Source organism: Cotesia glomerata, linkage group LG4 (assembly GCF_020080835.1).
Source record: "Cotesia glomerata isolate CgM1 linkage group LG4, MPM_Cglom_v2.3, whole genome shotgun sequence".
Classification (NCBI taxonomy): domain Eukaryota; kingdom Metazoa; phylum Arthropoda; class Insecta; order Hymenoptera; family Braconidae; genus Cotesia; species Cotesia glomerata.
The window spans coordinates 12,924,748-12,943,099 of NC_058161.1; the positions used below are offsets into that span (position 1 = coordinate 12,924,748).

General features: G+C 25.5%; 1 protein-coding gene and 1 long non-coding RNA gene across 10 annotated transcripts in view; both read right to left on the bottom strand.

The window, feature by feature from the left end:
• The window catches only part of LOC123263646, a 342,430-nt gene that overhangs the window by 204,463 nt on the left and 119,615 nt on the right, over nt 1–18,352 (bottom strand). The window lies entirely within an intron of this gene.
• LOC123263557 (RNA-binding protein Musashi homolog 2) overlaps nt 1–18,352 on the bottom strand; it is a 100,418-nt gene that overhangs the window by 42,039 nt on the left and 40,027 nt on the right. For 3 of the 9 annotated variants that reach the window (XM_044726424.1, XM_044726426.1, XM_044726423.1), the window contains exon 1: nt 4,861–5,331. The exons of 3 other annotated variants lie outside the window; for them this stretch is intronic. Coding sequence is in view for 1 of the 6 variants with exons in the window: in XM_044726422.1 (XP_044582357.1) it covers nt 4,861–4,892 (32 nt within the window). In the remaining 5 variants the exon portion in view is untranslated. Of the gene's footprint in view, nt 1–4,860; nt 5,333–18,352 lie in introns of those variants that run through there. 3 more of the 9 variants (XM_044726422.1, XM_044726425.1, XM_044726427.1) reach the window with 3 other exon arrangements.

An 18,352-nucleotide genomic window follows, 5' to 3' on the forward strand; every position in this document is an offset into this window, starting at 1 on the left:
AGGCCGATGCTAAATACATGTGTTGAAAATTTTTTTTAATTTTCATTACCAAATAAATTGAAATTATCGAAAGTCGACGAATTATAGCTTTAATTAAAGATAATAATGTGAACTTTGTAAATTTAACGGATTTAAGGTATCTTTCACAGCTAAAAAGTTATTTTAAGACAATCGCCCGGAAAACATTTATTGATGAATTTTGTTAAATTTTTAGTCACCAAATAAATGTAAACAACTCATCAAAAATCGACGAATAATACCTTTAATTGAAGATAATTATGTAAACTTTCAGATAAATTAAATAGATTTGAGGTATCTTTAACGGGTGAAAAATAATTTCGATAAAATAGTAAAAATTCGAAATTTTTCGAAAATAAAATAAATGTTTAAAACAGCCACAACTCGTAAACTAACCGGCGGATTTAGCTCATCTTCGAACCGTATCTCGGTATTGATTCATAGAATAAGTCCACTGAGTTTCATAAAGATCGGCCAAGAACTTTAGGCGCAATCCTGCTTACAGGCAATAAAACATATCTCAAAATATCTAGACCTCCTTATAAATCTACCTAGCTTCAGAAAGTTAATACATTCTTTCAGGTAAGACAAAGGAAAAAATGGCGAAATATCTCACCGCGCCCAACGTGTAAGATCGGCGATCGTTTGTGGAGTAAAGAGGAAGAAGGAAAGAGGAAAAGTGAATAAGTGAGTGGGAGAACTGTCAGAGCGGTACCACGTGCATCGACCAACCGTGACGAGCACGATCTCTCTCGTTTTTGCTATTTTTTCAGTCTTTTTGTTGTTTAAAACTAAAAAGACGCGGAAGTCGCTCAAGATAAATAATACAATTGGTTGTGAACCGCGAGAAAATTTTCCGAGAGGTTTCACATCGCTCTACTTAGTCTTTCTTTAAATTATTGCTAGTTTATTTATTATATTTCCATTACTTTCACTGCAGCCATATAAATGTCCATTCAAAGTTTAAATAATTTATGAGAATATAAATAGAGTCTTGGGATTTTATTATTTTTCAACCGATCAATACCTTATATTGTTATTGAAACTAATTACAAAGACCGTCTGAGGTGAATGACTCCCGATCTAGTCAAACAACTATACGCACTCCCAAGTAAAGAGTGAGAGGAAAATTTAATATATTTTATTAAGTTTATTTTCTTTAATTTTATTCACTATGACGAAAATAATAATAAAAAATTAGCTCATTCAAACAATGAGTGCGTGTCACGAGTCAGCATTTTTTTTTGCAAGACAATAAGTAATAAGTAGAACTTAAATAATTATAATTTAACTTTGAATCGACAGTATTGAATAAAAAGGTAAAACAAAGCGAGCTTTTGTTTGTTGTCTTTGTACCGGTATGATAAATATTTAATAGTTTTTATCGGGTTGAACAGTAAAACTTAACCTAACCTAACGAGTCTTGCTGAGAGTCCCTTCCATTTCTGTTTTTTTTTTTTTTTTGCAAACCTCTCTCCTTTTTATCTTGTTGTATTTTTATGCTTTTATTCTTCATACGCTAAATGCTGCTTTATAACTTTGTAAGTGTAATAATATGCAGAAAAAAATTAATTTTATCATAGTAATTATTTTGAAGAATTTTAGGATCTTAAATCTAATAATGTTATTGTAATTATTGTTAAACAAAATGTATCTATTATTATGACTGATATATTGCTATTCTTAGAGCTTCCTTATGAGCAATTTATATATTAAATAAAAAAAAAAAATAAATAAAAATCTAATAATGTGAAATTTGAATTCTTTTTAATACTTTTGAATATTTTCAGTACTTTTGAATTTTTTTTTTTTAGAAAATAAATATTGTTAATTTTTTTTAATGAAACTAATTTAAAAATTTTTTTTTAATTTTTAATTTACAATAATTTAATTTTTATTATTGAGTAAAAAATTAAAGCCCTTAAAAAATTTTTTTGTTTGATTTTAAATAAAAAATTTCTAAAAAAATAAGCTTCAAAATTTCTTCTTTTGGAGTAAGTTAAATTTTTTAAATATGTATAAAAATATTAAAATGTTTAAAAAAAAAGTTCAATTTTAATTTTCTTATTTTTTACTGGTTCTAAAAATCTAATATTTAAATTATCATTAATCTGACATTTATTAAACTTTTATAACAAACTTACAATATTAATAATTATTTAAATAATTTTTCTTTTTTTTTTTAATTAATTAAATTATAATTTAAAAAATATTTACAAAAAATAAATGCTTAAATAATAAATTAAAAAAATTTTTTTATAAATTTTTTAGCAAATAAATAATAATAAAAATTTATTTTAAAAATACAAGCTTTAAAAGCTCCAAAAAAATAATAAAAGCAATTTTTTAATTACAATTTTTTAGACTAATTTAATTTCTCAAAAAAATTAAAAAATTGTCAGTTTCAAATTTAAATTTCCTAAAAAAAAAAATTCTAAAATCCGTAAATTAAAATAATTACTAAGTAACAAAAAAACTCGCGTAAATGACCATAAAATTGTAAACAGGAAATTGTTTTAAGAATATTATTTATTTTTTAGAATATGTAGCTGTTGCTCCTTAAACCCCACACGTGAAAAAAATTCCGAGCACCTCCAATCAACATAATACAATTGTTTCGTTGCCATGGCCACCGGATTCCCGACTACGAGTAGTCTTGATCATTTATTAATTTTTTTTTTTAACAAAAAAATGTATTTTTAAAAACTTGCATTTTTAATTTTTTAAAATTTTTAAGTCAATTATTTTTTTTTGCCATAATTTATTTATTCAAAAAATTACTAAAGGAAAAAATGAAACGTAGAAAATTTTTAAAATTATTCGTGCAATTTTTCAAAAATATTTTTTTAAGGTACAATTTAATTAAAAAAAATCAAAAGTTGTTGAACATCGACTAATTTTATTATTTTTTCATTTTTTGACTTGCAAAAGTAAATTTACAACATCGTGATGGTAAAGCGTGCTATTAACTAACAAAAACAAAATTTTACCCATTCCAATAAACTAAAAAAATTAAATTAGCCGACATTTAAAAATTTTTAGAATTTTTTTTAATTGAATAAATTATTAAAATATGATTTTTATTTGTAAAAATTATGACATTAAATTTAGCTGTCACTGGACAATTTTTTAATTTTTTTAACAAAATTGTTCCAAAAAATTATTTTAAAAAATTCAATTTTTTAAATTTAATCTAATATTTTTTTAAAATTCTACATGTCAATTAAAAAAAAAATTAAGTCATAATTTATTTCTTAAAAAAATTCTTAAATATTTACTAAATTAATTTTATAACAAATAAATTATGGCAAAAAAATTAGAAAAATAAAATTGATACAGAAATTTAAAATAATAAAAAATGCAATTTTTTAAAAATAATTTTTTGGAGTAAATTTTGTATAAATAAAAAAATAAATTATGGCAAAAAAATTAGAAAAATAAAATTGATACAGAAATTTAAAAAAATAAAAAACGCAATTTTTTAAAAATAATTTTTTGGAGTAAATTTTGTTATTGAATAAAGTTAAAAAATTGTTAAGTGACTGCTAAATTAATTTTCATAAATGCAATTTTTAAAAAATATTTCTTTCTAATAAAAAAATTAAAAAAGTCGGCTAACTTTATTAGTATAAGTTAAATAAAAATTAATTTAGCCCAAAAAAATTTTTAGAATATTTTTATGAAAATTAATTTAGCATAAATTTAAAAATTTTATAACAAATAAATTATGGCAAAAAAAATTAGAAAAAAAATTGACATGTAGAAATTTTAAGAAATAAAAAATGCAATTTTTTTAAAATAATTTTTTGGAACAAATTTTTTTAGTAAAATTTTTATTTGTAAAAAAACTATGTGCGATTTTTTAAGTAATATTTACTCCAAAAAAAAAAAATAAAATTGTTGGCTAACTATTATTATAAATTAAATAAAATTTAATTAGCCTAAAAAAATTTTATAACAAATAAATTATGGCAAAAAAAATGAGAAAAAAAATTGACATGTAGAAATTTGAAGAAATAAAAAATGCAATTTTTTTAAAATAATTTTTTGGAACAAATTTTTTTAGTAAAATTTTTATTTGTAAAAAAACTATGTGCGATTTTTTAAGTAATATTTACTCTAAAAAAAAAAAAAATAAAATTGTCGGCTAACTATTATTATAAATTAAATAAAATTTAATTAGCCTAAAAAAATTTTACAACAAATAAATTATGGCAAAAAAAATTAGAAAAAAAATTGACATGTAGAAATTTTAAGAAATAAAAAATGCAATTTTTTTAAAATAATTTTTTGGAACAAATTTTTTTAGTAAAATTTTTATTTGTAAAAAAACTATGTGCGATTTTTTAAGTAATATTTACTCCAAAAAAAAAAAATAAAATTGTCGGCTAACTATTATTATAAATTAAATAAAATTTAATTAGCCTAAAAAAATTTTACAACAAATAAATTATGGGAAAAAAAATTAGAAAAAAATTGACATGTAGAAATTTGAAGAAATAAAAAGAACAATTTTTTGGAACAAATTTTTTTGATAAATAAATTAAAAAAAAATGTTTATTTGTAAAAAAAACTGTGCAATTTTTAAGAACTATTTACTCCAAAAATAATTAAAATTGTCGGCTAACTTAATTATAAAATAATTAAAAAAAAAACAATGAAAATCAAGTGAGCCGACATTTAAAAATTTGTATAATTTTTTTTATTGAAAAAATTATTTAAAAAAATTGAAAAATGTCAAGTGCAATTTTAAAAAAATATTTTTTTGTTCCAATTTATTTAATTAAAAAATTAGAAGAGTCAGCTCACTATAGTATTATAAAAAAACAAATAAAAGCTTACCCCACAGTCGGAAATGTCGTATACGGAAACATAATTCCCAGGTACACAAAAACACACTATTCAATTATAATAAATAAAAGAATAATTATTAAAAGTATGAACAGGAACCACCAAGTATCCTCAGAGGGGTCATGTGGGTTCAAGGTTACCTGTCAATAAATCCGTCAATAATTTCCACAATTGGCACAATTAAAACCCCAACTAACAATAAATAAAAAGGTAATAAATTAAAATATCAACGAGTATTTTCCAAGACTGTTTCAGTGGCCGGTGGGCCAACACACTGCTGATGCACACTGATTATTATATTCTTCCAGCAGCAGTAGCAGCAGCAGGCACCAACCAGGAGGTGGGGTGACCAGCCGACAAACTAAACCGACAGCCGACGCGCATGCGATCCTTCGGCTTCCTTCTTTTTTCCCGCGAGCGTTAAAACAAAGGACTTGATTTTAAAAACAGCCAAGTTTTTTTTATTAATTAAATTGAATAAATTATTTATTTTTTAATAAATAAATAAAAATTTATTGTTAACTCTGTGATTAATTCAAGAGTAAAAAATAAATGACAGCTGTCCGGTAAAACCCTTGAATAGGAACTAATTGTTCGCTGGTCGGATTACTGGTAAGCACTGAGATAAGTAATAAATATATATTTGTGTATAGTTTACTCCCGGAGTGGGGGAACCTTCAGAACACCAGGAGATGGACCTAACCGTCAAACTGCTGCTCGGCCTAGTATATTATATAGACACTAGTCAGTATTGTGAGTACTTATTGTTGTTATTTGTTATTATTATTATTTTTATTATTGTTATTATTGTTTTCTGGAGGATATACTTTGCTAGGGAGTTGTAAGATAGACAAGGATAACTTGCAAGTGACTCCAGCGACGCTAACGCCGCTCAGCTGTATTAATCCGTACCCTTTGGTGGTTTGCTATTGGTCCTTGCAGGGATTCTCATTTTTTTTTTTTTTTTTTTTTTTTTTTTTTTGTGATATTTAAGTCAGCTGTCAGTTTAGCATTTGTTTATTTTTTTTAATAATTATGTTAAGGGGTTAGCACTTGACAATTTTTATTTTATTTAACAAAATTTGTTCTAAAATGAAGATTAAAAGAGCAGATAAGGTAAAAGACCCAATACCGGAACGATTTGACAGTTATTATTTTATATTTTATCTCGCACTCAATCAAATTAAACAAACTTTTCTTTATTAGAAACCTCAATCTTTTCTTTACATAATAAAATATGAATGAAACTTTAAGGCAGTCCTTTCGCTCCAGTTGAGTCATAACAACTGTAGTAGTAAATTTTCAATAAATTAAAATACAAAACCCATAAAAATTCATAAAATTAAAAAATAAATAGTATATGAGGCATTAATCGTTGAAATTTTGAAAATTAAAAAAAAAATAGTTAAATACTAAAATTAATTTGACTGTTGTAAATCAGCTGTTAGTAATAGAGTGGTCCAAAAAAAACATTTTTATTTTTTTTTTCAAGTGCTGCTGTCTCAAAAACTTTTCTTAGGTATGAAAAAAATTCTCTCCAAAGCGCAGCTTGATATCTCAATTCCTAATGAAGCTCAATGAATTGTTATTTTCCCATTTAAATAACACGTAAAAAAATTTTATTTACGTTTTCATCCGGTAAAACTACGAAAAAAATTTTTTTTTGTATTTTTCGTCAATTATCCTTCTAGGAAATTTAATTCTCTAGAAAAAAGTACTGAAGTAGTTTTTTCCCAATCTTAACGAGTAAAAAGTTATTAAGCTTTAAATACTCGCAATAAAAGAAAATTCAACCAGATATGATTTTAGAATCCATGTTGTATCACATTTTCTGTTTCAAAGTATTTGATTATGTAATTTATATTTTTTTCTTAAAAACATGGTATACAGTCTGATATCGGTAATTCAGTCTGGACCAGTGACAACAAATGATAATTTAATATATCGGTTTGTTTATTTGAACCACATGTAAAATGCACTGAAGGAGATTACCAGACTTTGTAAATACTCTAACCACTGCTTAAAAAATTTTAACTAGATAATTTACTTTTAGCACTCTCTTGCGGCCTACATGAAGATATATAGTAAATTAAATTTTTTGTTGACAATCAGTTTTTTACCCTAACCTAGCTGCATTTTAATAATTATGTCTTATAAGTCATATAAACTAAAATAAGAAAAAACCAAAAAATTAAATCAGTCTTAAAGATTATATTGGTTGTAAGTTTATTAGCAATTTCTTTATAGTTAAGCTTGTCTATTTAAATATGTGATGACTCCTGAGATTAGGCAGTTTTACGCACGAACTCTACCTGTTTATTTATCATTTTTTTTTTTAATGATTGAATTCAAAAATAAAAGAATCAATTCACGAAGACTTCTATTTACGTACTCCTGCAAAGTTTCATGATTTTTCATTCGGTCAAAAAATGTCCCAGCATCATGTTCAAAATTTAAATATTCACCTGTCCTACCTGTCCTACATGTTCTTAAATAAAAAAATTTACTTCAGTATACATCCGGAAGTACTAGCTTGCCCTCGATTCAGATTCCGTAATGAAATTCAAGTTCAATTTTGAAAAATCACTGCTCATAGGAAAAAATATCTAAATTGTAATGAGAGAAATTATTCATAATTCACAGTTAATACTTCATCTAAAGACACGTGTTAATTATATTAGAAACAGTCTAATTTGATAAATTTTGAAATCATTACATACAGTTACCAAAAAATTTTTCGAAAAGTTGCTTTGAAACTATCTTCGTTTAAATTTTCTTTTGTGCGAGTATTTAAAGCTCAATAACTTTTTACTCGTTAAGATTACGAAGAAACTACCTCAGTACTTTTTTGTAGAAAATTAAATTTCCTACAAAAATAATTGACGAAAAATACAAAAAAAAATGTATTTCATAGTTTTACCGAATGAAAACGTAAATAAAATTTTTTTACGTATTATTTAAATGGGAAAATAAAAATTCATTGAGCTTCATGAAGAATTGAGATATCAAGCTGCGCTTTGGAGAGAATTTTTTTTTATACCTTAAAGAAGCTTTTAAGATGATAGGCAAAAATCTATTTTTTTTTGGACCACTCTAGTTAGTAACCTGCACAGAAAGAACGGTTCACTTGAATCAAGAAAATATTTTTCTTGCTAATTATTTTCTTGGGCGAAAAAAAAATTTTTTTTCGACACAAGAAATTTCACTTATTCCAACAAAATTAATTCTCTTGCTTCAAGAAATACGTATCTTGATCCAAGACAATTTATTTAAATCAAGAAAATTTTCTTGTTTTGAGAAAATTTTTCTCTTGCTCCAAAAAATTAAGTTCTTGACAGAAGTAAATTTTCTTGTCTTGAGAAAATTTTTCTCTTGCTCCAAAAAATTAAATATCTCGATAGTAAATTTTCATTAATATTTTTATTGACGAACATGTCAAATGGGAAGATCAAATAATATTGAACCATTTTCTTTCATTCAATACGTGTAATTGCGTGCTAAAATAATCTAAAATGGGTATCAAATATTCAAGAGAAAAATTTTCTCAAGGTGAGAAAATTTTTTTCTCAGCTGAAGTAGGTGGCGCTGCTTCCCTAAAGTATCTAAAAATCTTGATCCAATATAAAAATTTATTGTATCAAGTATTTATGATAATTTGAATTAAGAAAAATTACTTCCACCAAGAATAGAATTTCAAGAAAAATTTTTACTTCGGCCAAGACAACTTCGGTCTTCCTTCGGGTACCCGAAAATTTACTTGAGCCAAGAATTTTATTCTCCAGTCAAGAAATCTTTTTTTCTGTGTGTCCGTGATTTGGCAACGCTTTATTTCGGTTGTTTACATTTTTATTTGCACAATATAACCTTAACCGTGTTTAACTTTTTGCAGTCAGTGTAAATAAATAAATTAATTAAAAATGTTTAGTCACAAAACCATAACATTCTAATGTCTCATGGCAGGAATGCTAGTATTTTTTAATTATTGTTTTATTTTTCAATTATGAATTATGAAAATTTGTTAACAATAAATTAACTAATAAGTATGCATGAAAAACATAAGCGCGTTAAAGTTTAGTTTGAATTTATTGAATGGTCTGAAGCTCAAGCGCTACGCAACGTTGCCAAATCTTTTGACTCCATTTTATTGTAGGTAACTTGAGAATTTTTTGTGATTTTTAAATATTGATTTCTCAATAAATATCTCGGTAACTGATATATTTTATTGCAAAAAAAGAAACCTGAATATTTCGAAAATCTGATTTTTAGTTTTTTTTTACTTCATCTAATCCATGACTGATAGTATAATTCGAGAAATACTGCAAATGTCTGATTTTCTCGTAAGACTCTGAACAAATACTAACATTTAAAAATTTTATTTTTTCAAAAATTCGTCCGGTAAAGTATAATTTAAACCTCACTATAAGATGAATAAGGACCTTAACTATTAGAAAAAAATTAAATTTACTCATAATCTAATATTTTTTATTTTACATTGGCGGCGAAAGGACCTCCTTAAGTCAGATGTCAGTTAAGCATTTGTTTATTTTTTTTAATAATTATGTTAAGGTTAGCACTTGACAATTTTTTTTATTTTATTTAACAAAATTTGTTCTAAAATGAAAATTAAAAGAGCAGATAAGGTAAAAGACCCAATACCGGAACGATTTGACAATTATTATTTTATATTTTATCTCGCACTTAATCAAATTAAACAAACTTTTTTTTATTAGAAACCTCAATCTTTTTTTTACATAATAAAATATGAATGAAACTTTAAATTATAGGGTAAATGTGGGTATTACTGCAGTTTTTTTCGTAAGTCTCACTTCGAAAGCATTTTTATAAAATTTTCTCAAGATAATAATAACTTTTTCTGCCCTCCAGGCGGAAAGTGGCAACTTTCGGCCCGCTGCGCTAAACGAAATTGCCGCTTTCCGCCTCTGTCGGACAGAAAAATAGTATACAAACCTATGGCAGGAAAATAATAAATATCTCAGACCACATATATGTCGACCTCGGCTTCGCCTCGGGCAACATATATGTGTTCTGAGACATTTCTCATTTTCTTGCCACAGGTGTGTAATATACTATTTTTTTTTTTTTAAACAAAAGTTTGACTTATTATTAACCCAAAATAAAATCAACAATGAGAGAAACAAATATTTTCGTTAAATAATAAGCATTTAAAAAGAAGTCTAAATGCATGTATTACTGCAGGTCTTAAAGTAGCTTGCTCCTATTACTGCGTGTCCATTATTGCAACTGATCCAGTTACTGCGTACCTATTACTGCAGAACGGCTATATTTTAGGATTTACTTAAAAATCAACAAAAACTTATCAAAAAGAAAATTTATTCGTTTAATGTAATAACAAGAATTCTTCATAATCTAAATAATAAGTAACACAGCCTTAACGTATTATTAATTGACCAGAATTGGTAAATTTTAATTGATGTAATCTTACAATCTACTGATTATTGCTTTCCTGGACTTGCCTCGACTTCTTATTTTTTTGTTTATTAACTTTTGATTTTTTATTAATTTTCTCCATAGTTTATTTTTCACTTCGAGACAACTTGATTTACGCACTTATTTAGGAGGTTACAATAGCCGTGTTTATGTCCGCAGTAATAGGTACAGACATATACAAATAGAGGCGCTTCTATTACTGCAGTCGGCTGAGAAAATTGCAGTAATACACGCACATGCGGTTTCTCGGTACCAATTACTGCATGCTTAATTAAATAAATTTTACTGATGAAAATGTAATTTTTATTAATTATTTGATTCTAAAAAAGGGGTATCTAACTTCTAAATGTAAAAAATATATTAATTAGGTGATTTATATAAAGAAAAAGACTTTTTACGACCACCTCTTTTTACACTGAAACTCTTAAAAAAGATAAAATTATTCACTTCTGTAACTACTTAATTTTTATTAATTAATAACAAATTGAATAATTGTCTTACTTATAAAACCACTATGCAGTTATTTTCCGAAAGGTTTAAATTAACAGAAATAATTTTTTTTTAATCAAAAAAGTCATAACCCATTTATTGATAATTAAAAGAAGAAAATCTGCAGTAATACCTACACCTGCAGTAATACCCACACTTACCCTATTGGAAATATTGAAAAAAAATGTTAATAATGTCAATAGTCTTAGATTTCTGACTTATCAAGGTCTCTTAATGGTTTTGCTAAGAAATCGCTCGATGATCTTAAGCTCATAGAAACCTAATGGAAATACTTTTCACTAAAATTTTTTTTTTATATATTAATACAAATACTAATAATTCGATGCAATTAATTGATAATACAAAAAAGACCCTATTGTTATTTAAAATTTACTGTTCGTCTATTGATACACCCGAAATAAGCTAATACCCAGTATCGGAACAGTCAGCCATATTGATATTATTTATTATTATTTACGATAAACTGTGTTGATTGTTTACATCAAGAACAACAACAAAAGTTTTTGTGAAATAACATTTAATACAGAAAGTAATTTTATTATAAAAATTGCTTCAAATATTCGTAAATTTTAACTTGAAGAACAAAAGCAAATTTCTGTTTTAAAATTTTCTTTTTTACATAAGTGTCGTCAAGTATAATCTCGAATCGTTTATTTTTTTTTTTTTTTGATTTTTAGTAAAAATTTATTTGATTTTTTAATATTAAATAATTATTGTTAGTTTCACTATGCATAGATGTCATTTGAATTCTGAATTAACTGCTTAATTTTTTATAGGTAGTAGTAGGATGCCGAAAGTTAAGTCAAAGATAAAATTTTATAAATTCAGAAAAATTCACATAAAGTATTATGATTTGTTAATTAATTATTTAATTAATTCAGCTTACGAAAAGCGGACTCTTTAGATTAAAAAAATTAGTTTTATTTATCGTTCCGGTATTGGGTCAACTATATTCCGGTATTGGGACTACACGGGAAAAAATTTCTGGGAAAATTTACGATACAACTATTGTAAAACTGGACTATACTTTTATTACTATTAATTGTCAAATAGTTTAGAAGAAAAAATACTATTTATTCATGAAAAAATACGATATTACTATTGTAAAAAGTAAGAGATGAAAATTTCCAGTGCTGCCTCTGTATCTTTCCAATAGAACTATAGCAAATTTTACAATAGTTGAATTGGAATGTTTTTCAATTAGTGTGAGTGATGGCCGTGCACAGCGCTAGACTCCGAGTTTATGTAAATGTTAAAGGATATGGGCCTTAGTTTACCTCGGATAGCGTAGAGGGAGAGTCTCTGGCTGCCAACACAGAGTTCTGGGTTCGATTCCCAGATAGGACGAAAATGCCGGTTTCTTTTTTCGATTACTGTACAGGTACCAATTAGTCCAACCTTCTATCTCTCTCCCTCCCTAATATTTCTTTTAAAAAAACCAACTGTGAATTTTTACAATAGTTGAATTGTAAAGTTCACAAACACATATTGTATAATTTGCTTTATAGTATTCGAATTTTTAAGACTCTTGCTAGTCTTATTTGTTGGATTAAATTTACAATAGTAGATCGTAAAAATTACTAAATGAGAAGTATAGTCCACCGTTACTATTTTATTTAGTAAAAATTACAATAGTAAAATAATAAAAACTCCTTCAATTTTCTTTCCGTGTAGGCATTTAAGGTGTTCCGATACTGGGTCTTTTAGACTTTTTCAAAAAACATGTTTTTTTTTTTAATATTAAATTCTACAAAATTGATAAATTTAATTATTTTCGTGCAACTACATGTTTATTCTATATGATTGGATGAATTATTATTATTAATGAACCATTTGAATATTTTCTAAGTAATAAAAACCAGTCATGTACCCTTCGTCGTTCCGGTATTGGGTCTTTTACCTTATTTAATATTCTATTTTATTTTATTATTTTTTTGCAAAGCTTAAATACTTAAAAAGCTGAATGAATTTTAAAGCCGACTTATAATCCTTATAAATACACAAATAAGATTAAAGAAACTAAAAGACTAATTCTTAACAAACTTATAAGATAAATTGGGTTAAAAAAACGCGATGCTATATGTACCTATAGAAAAATATATTATTAATCTATAGGCTCGGTTGTACTCGTGTAACCCCTGGTACTTGGTTATACAGCAGTGTATAAAGCAACGTGAAGTAGTTTGTCGTTTCCTTTCCTTGCAAAACAGTCTCTTGGTTGTCTTTACTTGGTGGTTTAATTCCGTCTCTCTCAGCTCTAGCCCACGTCCCTTTGTGTCCTTACACGTTAAGTTGGACGTCCGGTTTCGCGAATAGAGAGAGACGAGAAACAAAACAAGAATAAGAGAAGACAAGTTACCTTGATGCAGAAAGCCGGTTTTTCGAGTGCATTCATTTTGTTTAGTTTTTAATACTTTTAGTACCATTCGTCTATAATATTTTATCTTTTACACTATTTTTATCAATTAGTTTTTTCTATAAATCTGTTGCAGAGGTACTCATTTTGGAATTTACATAAAATTTCGCTATAAAACCGGCCTAGTAAGCATAATTAATTGAAAATTATGAAATTTGTTTTTATAAATTTTTTGGTACTTGCAAAAATTACAAAAAACATTTTTTGATTTAAAAAACTGATAGAATAACTTGTAACTTGCGTTAGCCTTACATTTGCTGGTGAAACTAACTAACTACATAAAACCTATATCGTCTTCTTAAACAAAAGTTCTATCAAAATAATTACAGAATTTAAACACAATCTTTTAAAGTAAGAACACTAAATTATTTATTCATTTAAACTATTTTTTAACATTAATTATAATAATTGAAATATTATTTTAACTGAAAAAAAAAAATTGTTTTAATAACTATTAAACTTATCAACCTTCGAATTCTCGCATAATGTTATATTTTTATTAAGTACAGTAAACATTGTAATATTATTTTGATTTAAATAATTATGTCTAATATCTCATATTTAACTAGCTTAAATATATTTTTATATATTAAATATTTATAAAATTCATCAGATTTTCTTCGATATTAGACAGCGCTTGAGTAATATTACCATTTATTTGGAATATTTGAAATTGTTTATTCAGTAGAATTAATGAATCAAGCCTTTTGTATGATAAATAATAATATTTAGAGCTTATACATTGAATTTTAAAAAAAATCGTTGATTATTCTTAGGCAGATTTCTTTATAAATCTGTTGCAGAGGTACTCATGTTAGAATTTACATAAAATTTTGCTATACGTTTTATTTTGTTGAGTTATACCGAAAAATAGCGTCCGCTAAAAAGTTTATAAATATGTGATAGAACCGGGCTTGTAAGCACGATTACGGCCGCAATTTTTGACGGAACTCGATGAAACTCAATACATTTATTCTATGAACGAAAATCTCGATCAAGTTTGAAAACGGGGCAAATCGGTCGATTAGTTCCAAAGTTGTGGGTGTTTTAAAAATTTTTTCATTTTCATTAAAATAAAAATTTAAATAATTATGTCTGATTTCTTATATTTAACCAGCTTAAATATATTTTTATATATTAAATATTTATAAAATTCATCAGATTTTCTTCGATATTAGACAGCGCTTGAGTAATAATACCATTTATTTGGAATAATTAAAATTGTTTATTCAATAGAATTACTAAATCAAGCCTTCTGGATGATAAATAATAATATTTAGAGCTTATACATTGAATTTTGAAAAAAATCGTTGATTATTCTTAGGCAGATTTCTTTATAAATCTGTTGCAGAGGTACTCATGTTGGAATTTACATAAAATTTTGCTATATGTTTTATTTTGTTGAGTTATACCGAAAAATAGCGTCAGCTAAAAAGTTTATAAATATGTGATAGAACCGGGCTTGTAAGCACGATTACGGCCGCAATTTTTGACGGAACTCGATGAAACTCATTACATTTATTCTATGAACGAAAATCTCGGTCAAGTTTGAAAACGGGGCAAATCGGTCCATTAGTTCCAAAGTTGTGGGTGTTTTAAAAATTTTTTCATTTTCATTAAAATAAAAATTTAAATAATTATGTCTGATTTCTTATATTTAACCAGCTAAAATATATTTTTATATATTAAATATTTATAAAATTCATCAGATTTTCTTCGATATTAGACAGCGCTTGAGTAATAATACCATTTATTTGGAATATTTGAAATTGTTTATTCAGTAGAATTAATAAATCAAGCCTTCTGTATGATAAATAATAATATTTAGAGCTTATACATTGAATTTTAAAAAAATTTGTTGATTAGTCTTACGTAGATTTCTTTATAAATCTGTTGCAGAGGTACTCATGTTGGAATTTACATAAAATTTTGCTATATGTTTTATTTTATTGAGTTATACCGAAAAATAGCGTCCGCTAAAAAGTTTATAAATATGTGATAGAACCGGGCTTGTAAGCACGATTACGGCCGCAATTTTTGACGGAACTCGATGAAACTCAATACATTTATTCTATGAACGAAAATCTCGATCAAGTTTGAAAACGGGGCAAATCGGTCGATTAGTTCCAAAGTTGTGGGTGTTTGAAAAATTAGTTCATTTTTATTAAAATAAAAATTTTACGAGATTCTCCCAAATAAATTCAAAAGCATTGATAACTAAATTCTGGCAATTTAATTTTAAAGTTCATGTAATTATCAATTTACCTTATTGTACTTTCTTTTTAAATAATTATTAATATTTATTCTCCAGCTTATAAAATCAGCAAAATGAAAAATAATTATTTTTATGTGAGTATCTTCGAATAACTACTGCATTACTAATTGTTTAAAAATTCCTAGTGCTATAGCTCAATAAGTTACAATTCTGATTATTAAATTTATAATTTTCCTTAAATTTATAAATTTTACCGTTCTTAAGTTAGTATCAAATATTTAAACTATTACTCTGTGCTCAAATTGATAAACCTACCTTTCTATATCAAGTGTGACCGAATTGCGCTTTTTTTTCCCGCACTGATTGAAAAATATAAAAAACAGGAAGCGAAACTTTGCGTATAGAGTTTTGTTATACAAATACGTAACTTAAACCACCCTCGGGAAAAAGAGACGAGTAGGATTCTTATTATTTAATAATTTTTTATATTTTTTTACTTACACCGCACTAAAAGTGCTTCACAGTACGATGAAACCTGTTTTAACTTGAATTGAGAAGCAATATTACCGAATAAAAAAAGAAAACTTTTAAAATATAATTATATTAATTATTAATTGTACTGAAATAAGGTAAAAGCCCTAATTATTGAGACAGCACGCATAAAAATGATTTTGTTGAAATAACAAAAGACGGGATAACTGAAAAATATGTTCTGGTAACAAATGAGTGTAGTTATAGTAGCAAATCCATTAGTCGCATTAACAAAATGTTTCAAGTTGTACTAACAAACCAACCTGACAAATCACCAAATCAATTTGTTGTCCTAACGAAATCATTTTATTGCAATAACAAAACTAATTTGTTGCTAAAATATTTTCCAAATCAGATATCACTGATTATAGCATATTTTTAAATTATGGATTCTTATAAAATTTAATGTAACATTTAATGTAAATTTATTTGTTATTTTAATAGAATAATTTTGCTGTTTCAACAAAAAAATTTGTTATACCAACTAAATTATTTTGTCGAATCTACTTAAAGATTTTGCTATAGTAACCAAATCGTTTTGTTGTTATAACATATCAATAACTTGCTATAACCTAAATTTTGTTATTTTAACATATAATTTGTTATCACTATGTTAACAAATGCATTTGATACTAGAACATGTCTTACACGGGAAAAAATTTCAGGGAAAATTTACGATACAACTATTGTAAAGCTGGACTATACTTTGATTACTATTAATTTTCAAATATTTTAGAAGAAAAAATACTATTTATTCATGAAAAAATACGATATTACTATTGTAAAAAGTAAGAGATGAAAATTTCCAGTGCTGCCTCTGTATCTTTCCAATAGAACTATAGCAAATTTTACAATAGTTGAATTGGAATGTTTCTCAATTAGTGTGAGTGATGGCCGTGCACAGCGCTAGACTCCGAGTTTATGTAAATGTTAAAGGATATGTGTCTTAGTTTACCTCAGGTAGCGTAGAGGGAGAGTCTCTGGCTGCCAACACAGAGTTCTGGGTTCGATTCCCAGATAGCACGAAAATGTCGATATTTTTTTTCGATTACTGTATAGGTACCAATTAGTCCAACCTTCTATCTCTCTCCCTCCCTAATATTTCTTTTAAAAAAACCAACTGTGAATTTTTACAATAGTTGAATGGTAAAGTTCACAAACACATATTGTATAATTTGCTCTATAGTATTCGACTTTTTAAGACTCTTGCTTGTCTTATTTGTTGGATAAAATTTACAATAGTAGATCGTAAAAATTACTAAATAAGATGTATAGTCCACCGTTACTCTTTTTTATTTAGTAAAAATTACAATAGTAAATTAGTAAAAACTCCTTCAATTTTATTTCCGTGTAGGTTATTTTAACAAAATTTTTTTCTGCGTGAGGGGTTTAAATATTAACACCCTAAATTATTTTTATATATATTCAATTATCTGTAATAAGAATAACTATCATACAAATTTTTATTAGATTCTAATTAATTAAAAAATTCAAAAAAATTACTCAATTCAAAATATTAAATATATTTAAATATTTAAATATATTAAATATTTTAAATATTAAATATTAAATATTAAATATATATTCATTATTAAAAAAAAATTAAAAGCACTAGTTGATCAAACCGGATAACGAGCGTTTATTTTCTTAACAATTTTGGTTAGAAAAGCAATTTTTTTAAATGCCGAGTTTAAATTAATTTCTTCATCTAATTATAAGATCTTTTTTTTTTTTTTAATTAACAATATATGAAAAATTTATAAAACTGAATAATCGAAATTAATTATTTCCTTTATAATATTTAAATAATGGGTGTCAATAACTAGTTGATAATTTTTAAGTTGAATCTCATATTACGCCTTTTTTTTTACTTTAACCTAAAAAATGAACTGTAAGAGTTTGAACTCGTTTGATTCAATAAATTATTTTTAAATTAATTTTTATATTTTTAATAGTAATTAATCATTTATGAAAATTATTATTAATAAACTTTAATAATATTGATTACTTAATAATAAGTTTCGATAAATAAGAATAAGCTGATAATTCTAGGCATGCTTAGTATAGGTGTCAATAATTGGGGCTAAGGTATGTCAATAATTAGATCAATCAGTTTTTTAACCTGTCAATAATTGGTGTATCCGAATACTCTATTTAATTATTTAAAATTAATTAGTAAATATCAGTGATTATCATTTAAAAAAAAAAAATTTATTAGTTAAAACATTACTTGAGACATTACCACAAACAAAATTCAATATTGATATTGATATTTGATTGCTTAAAAAAAAAATCGAATCATAACTTTGTCTCTTATAGTGTCAATAATTGGGGCTTTTACC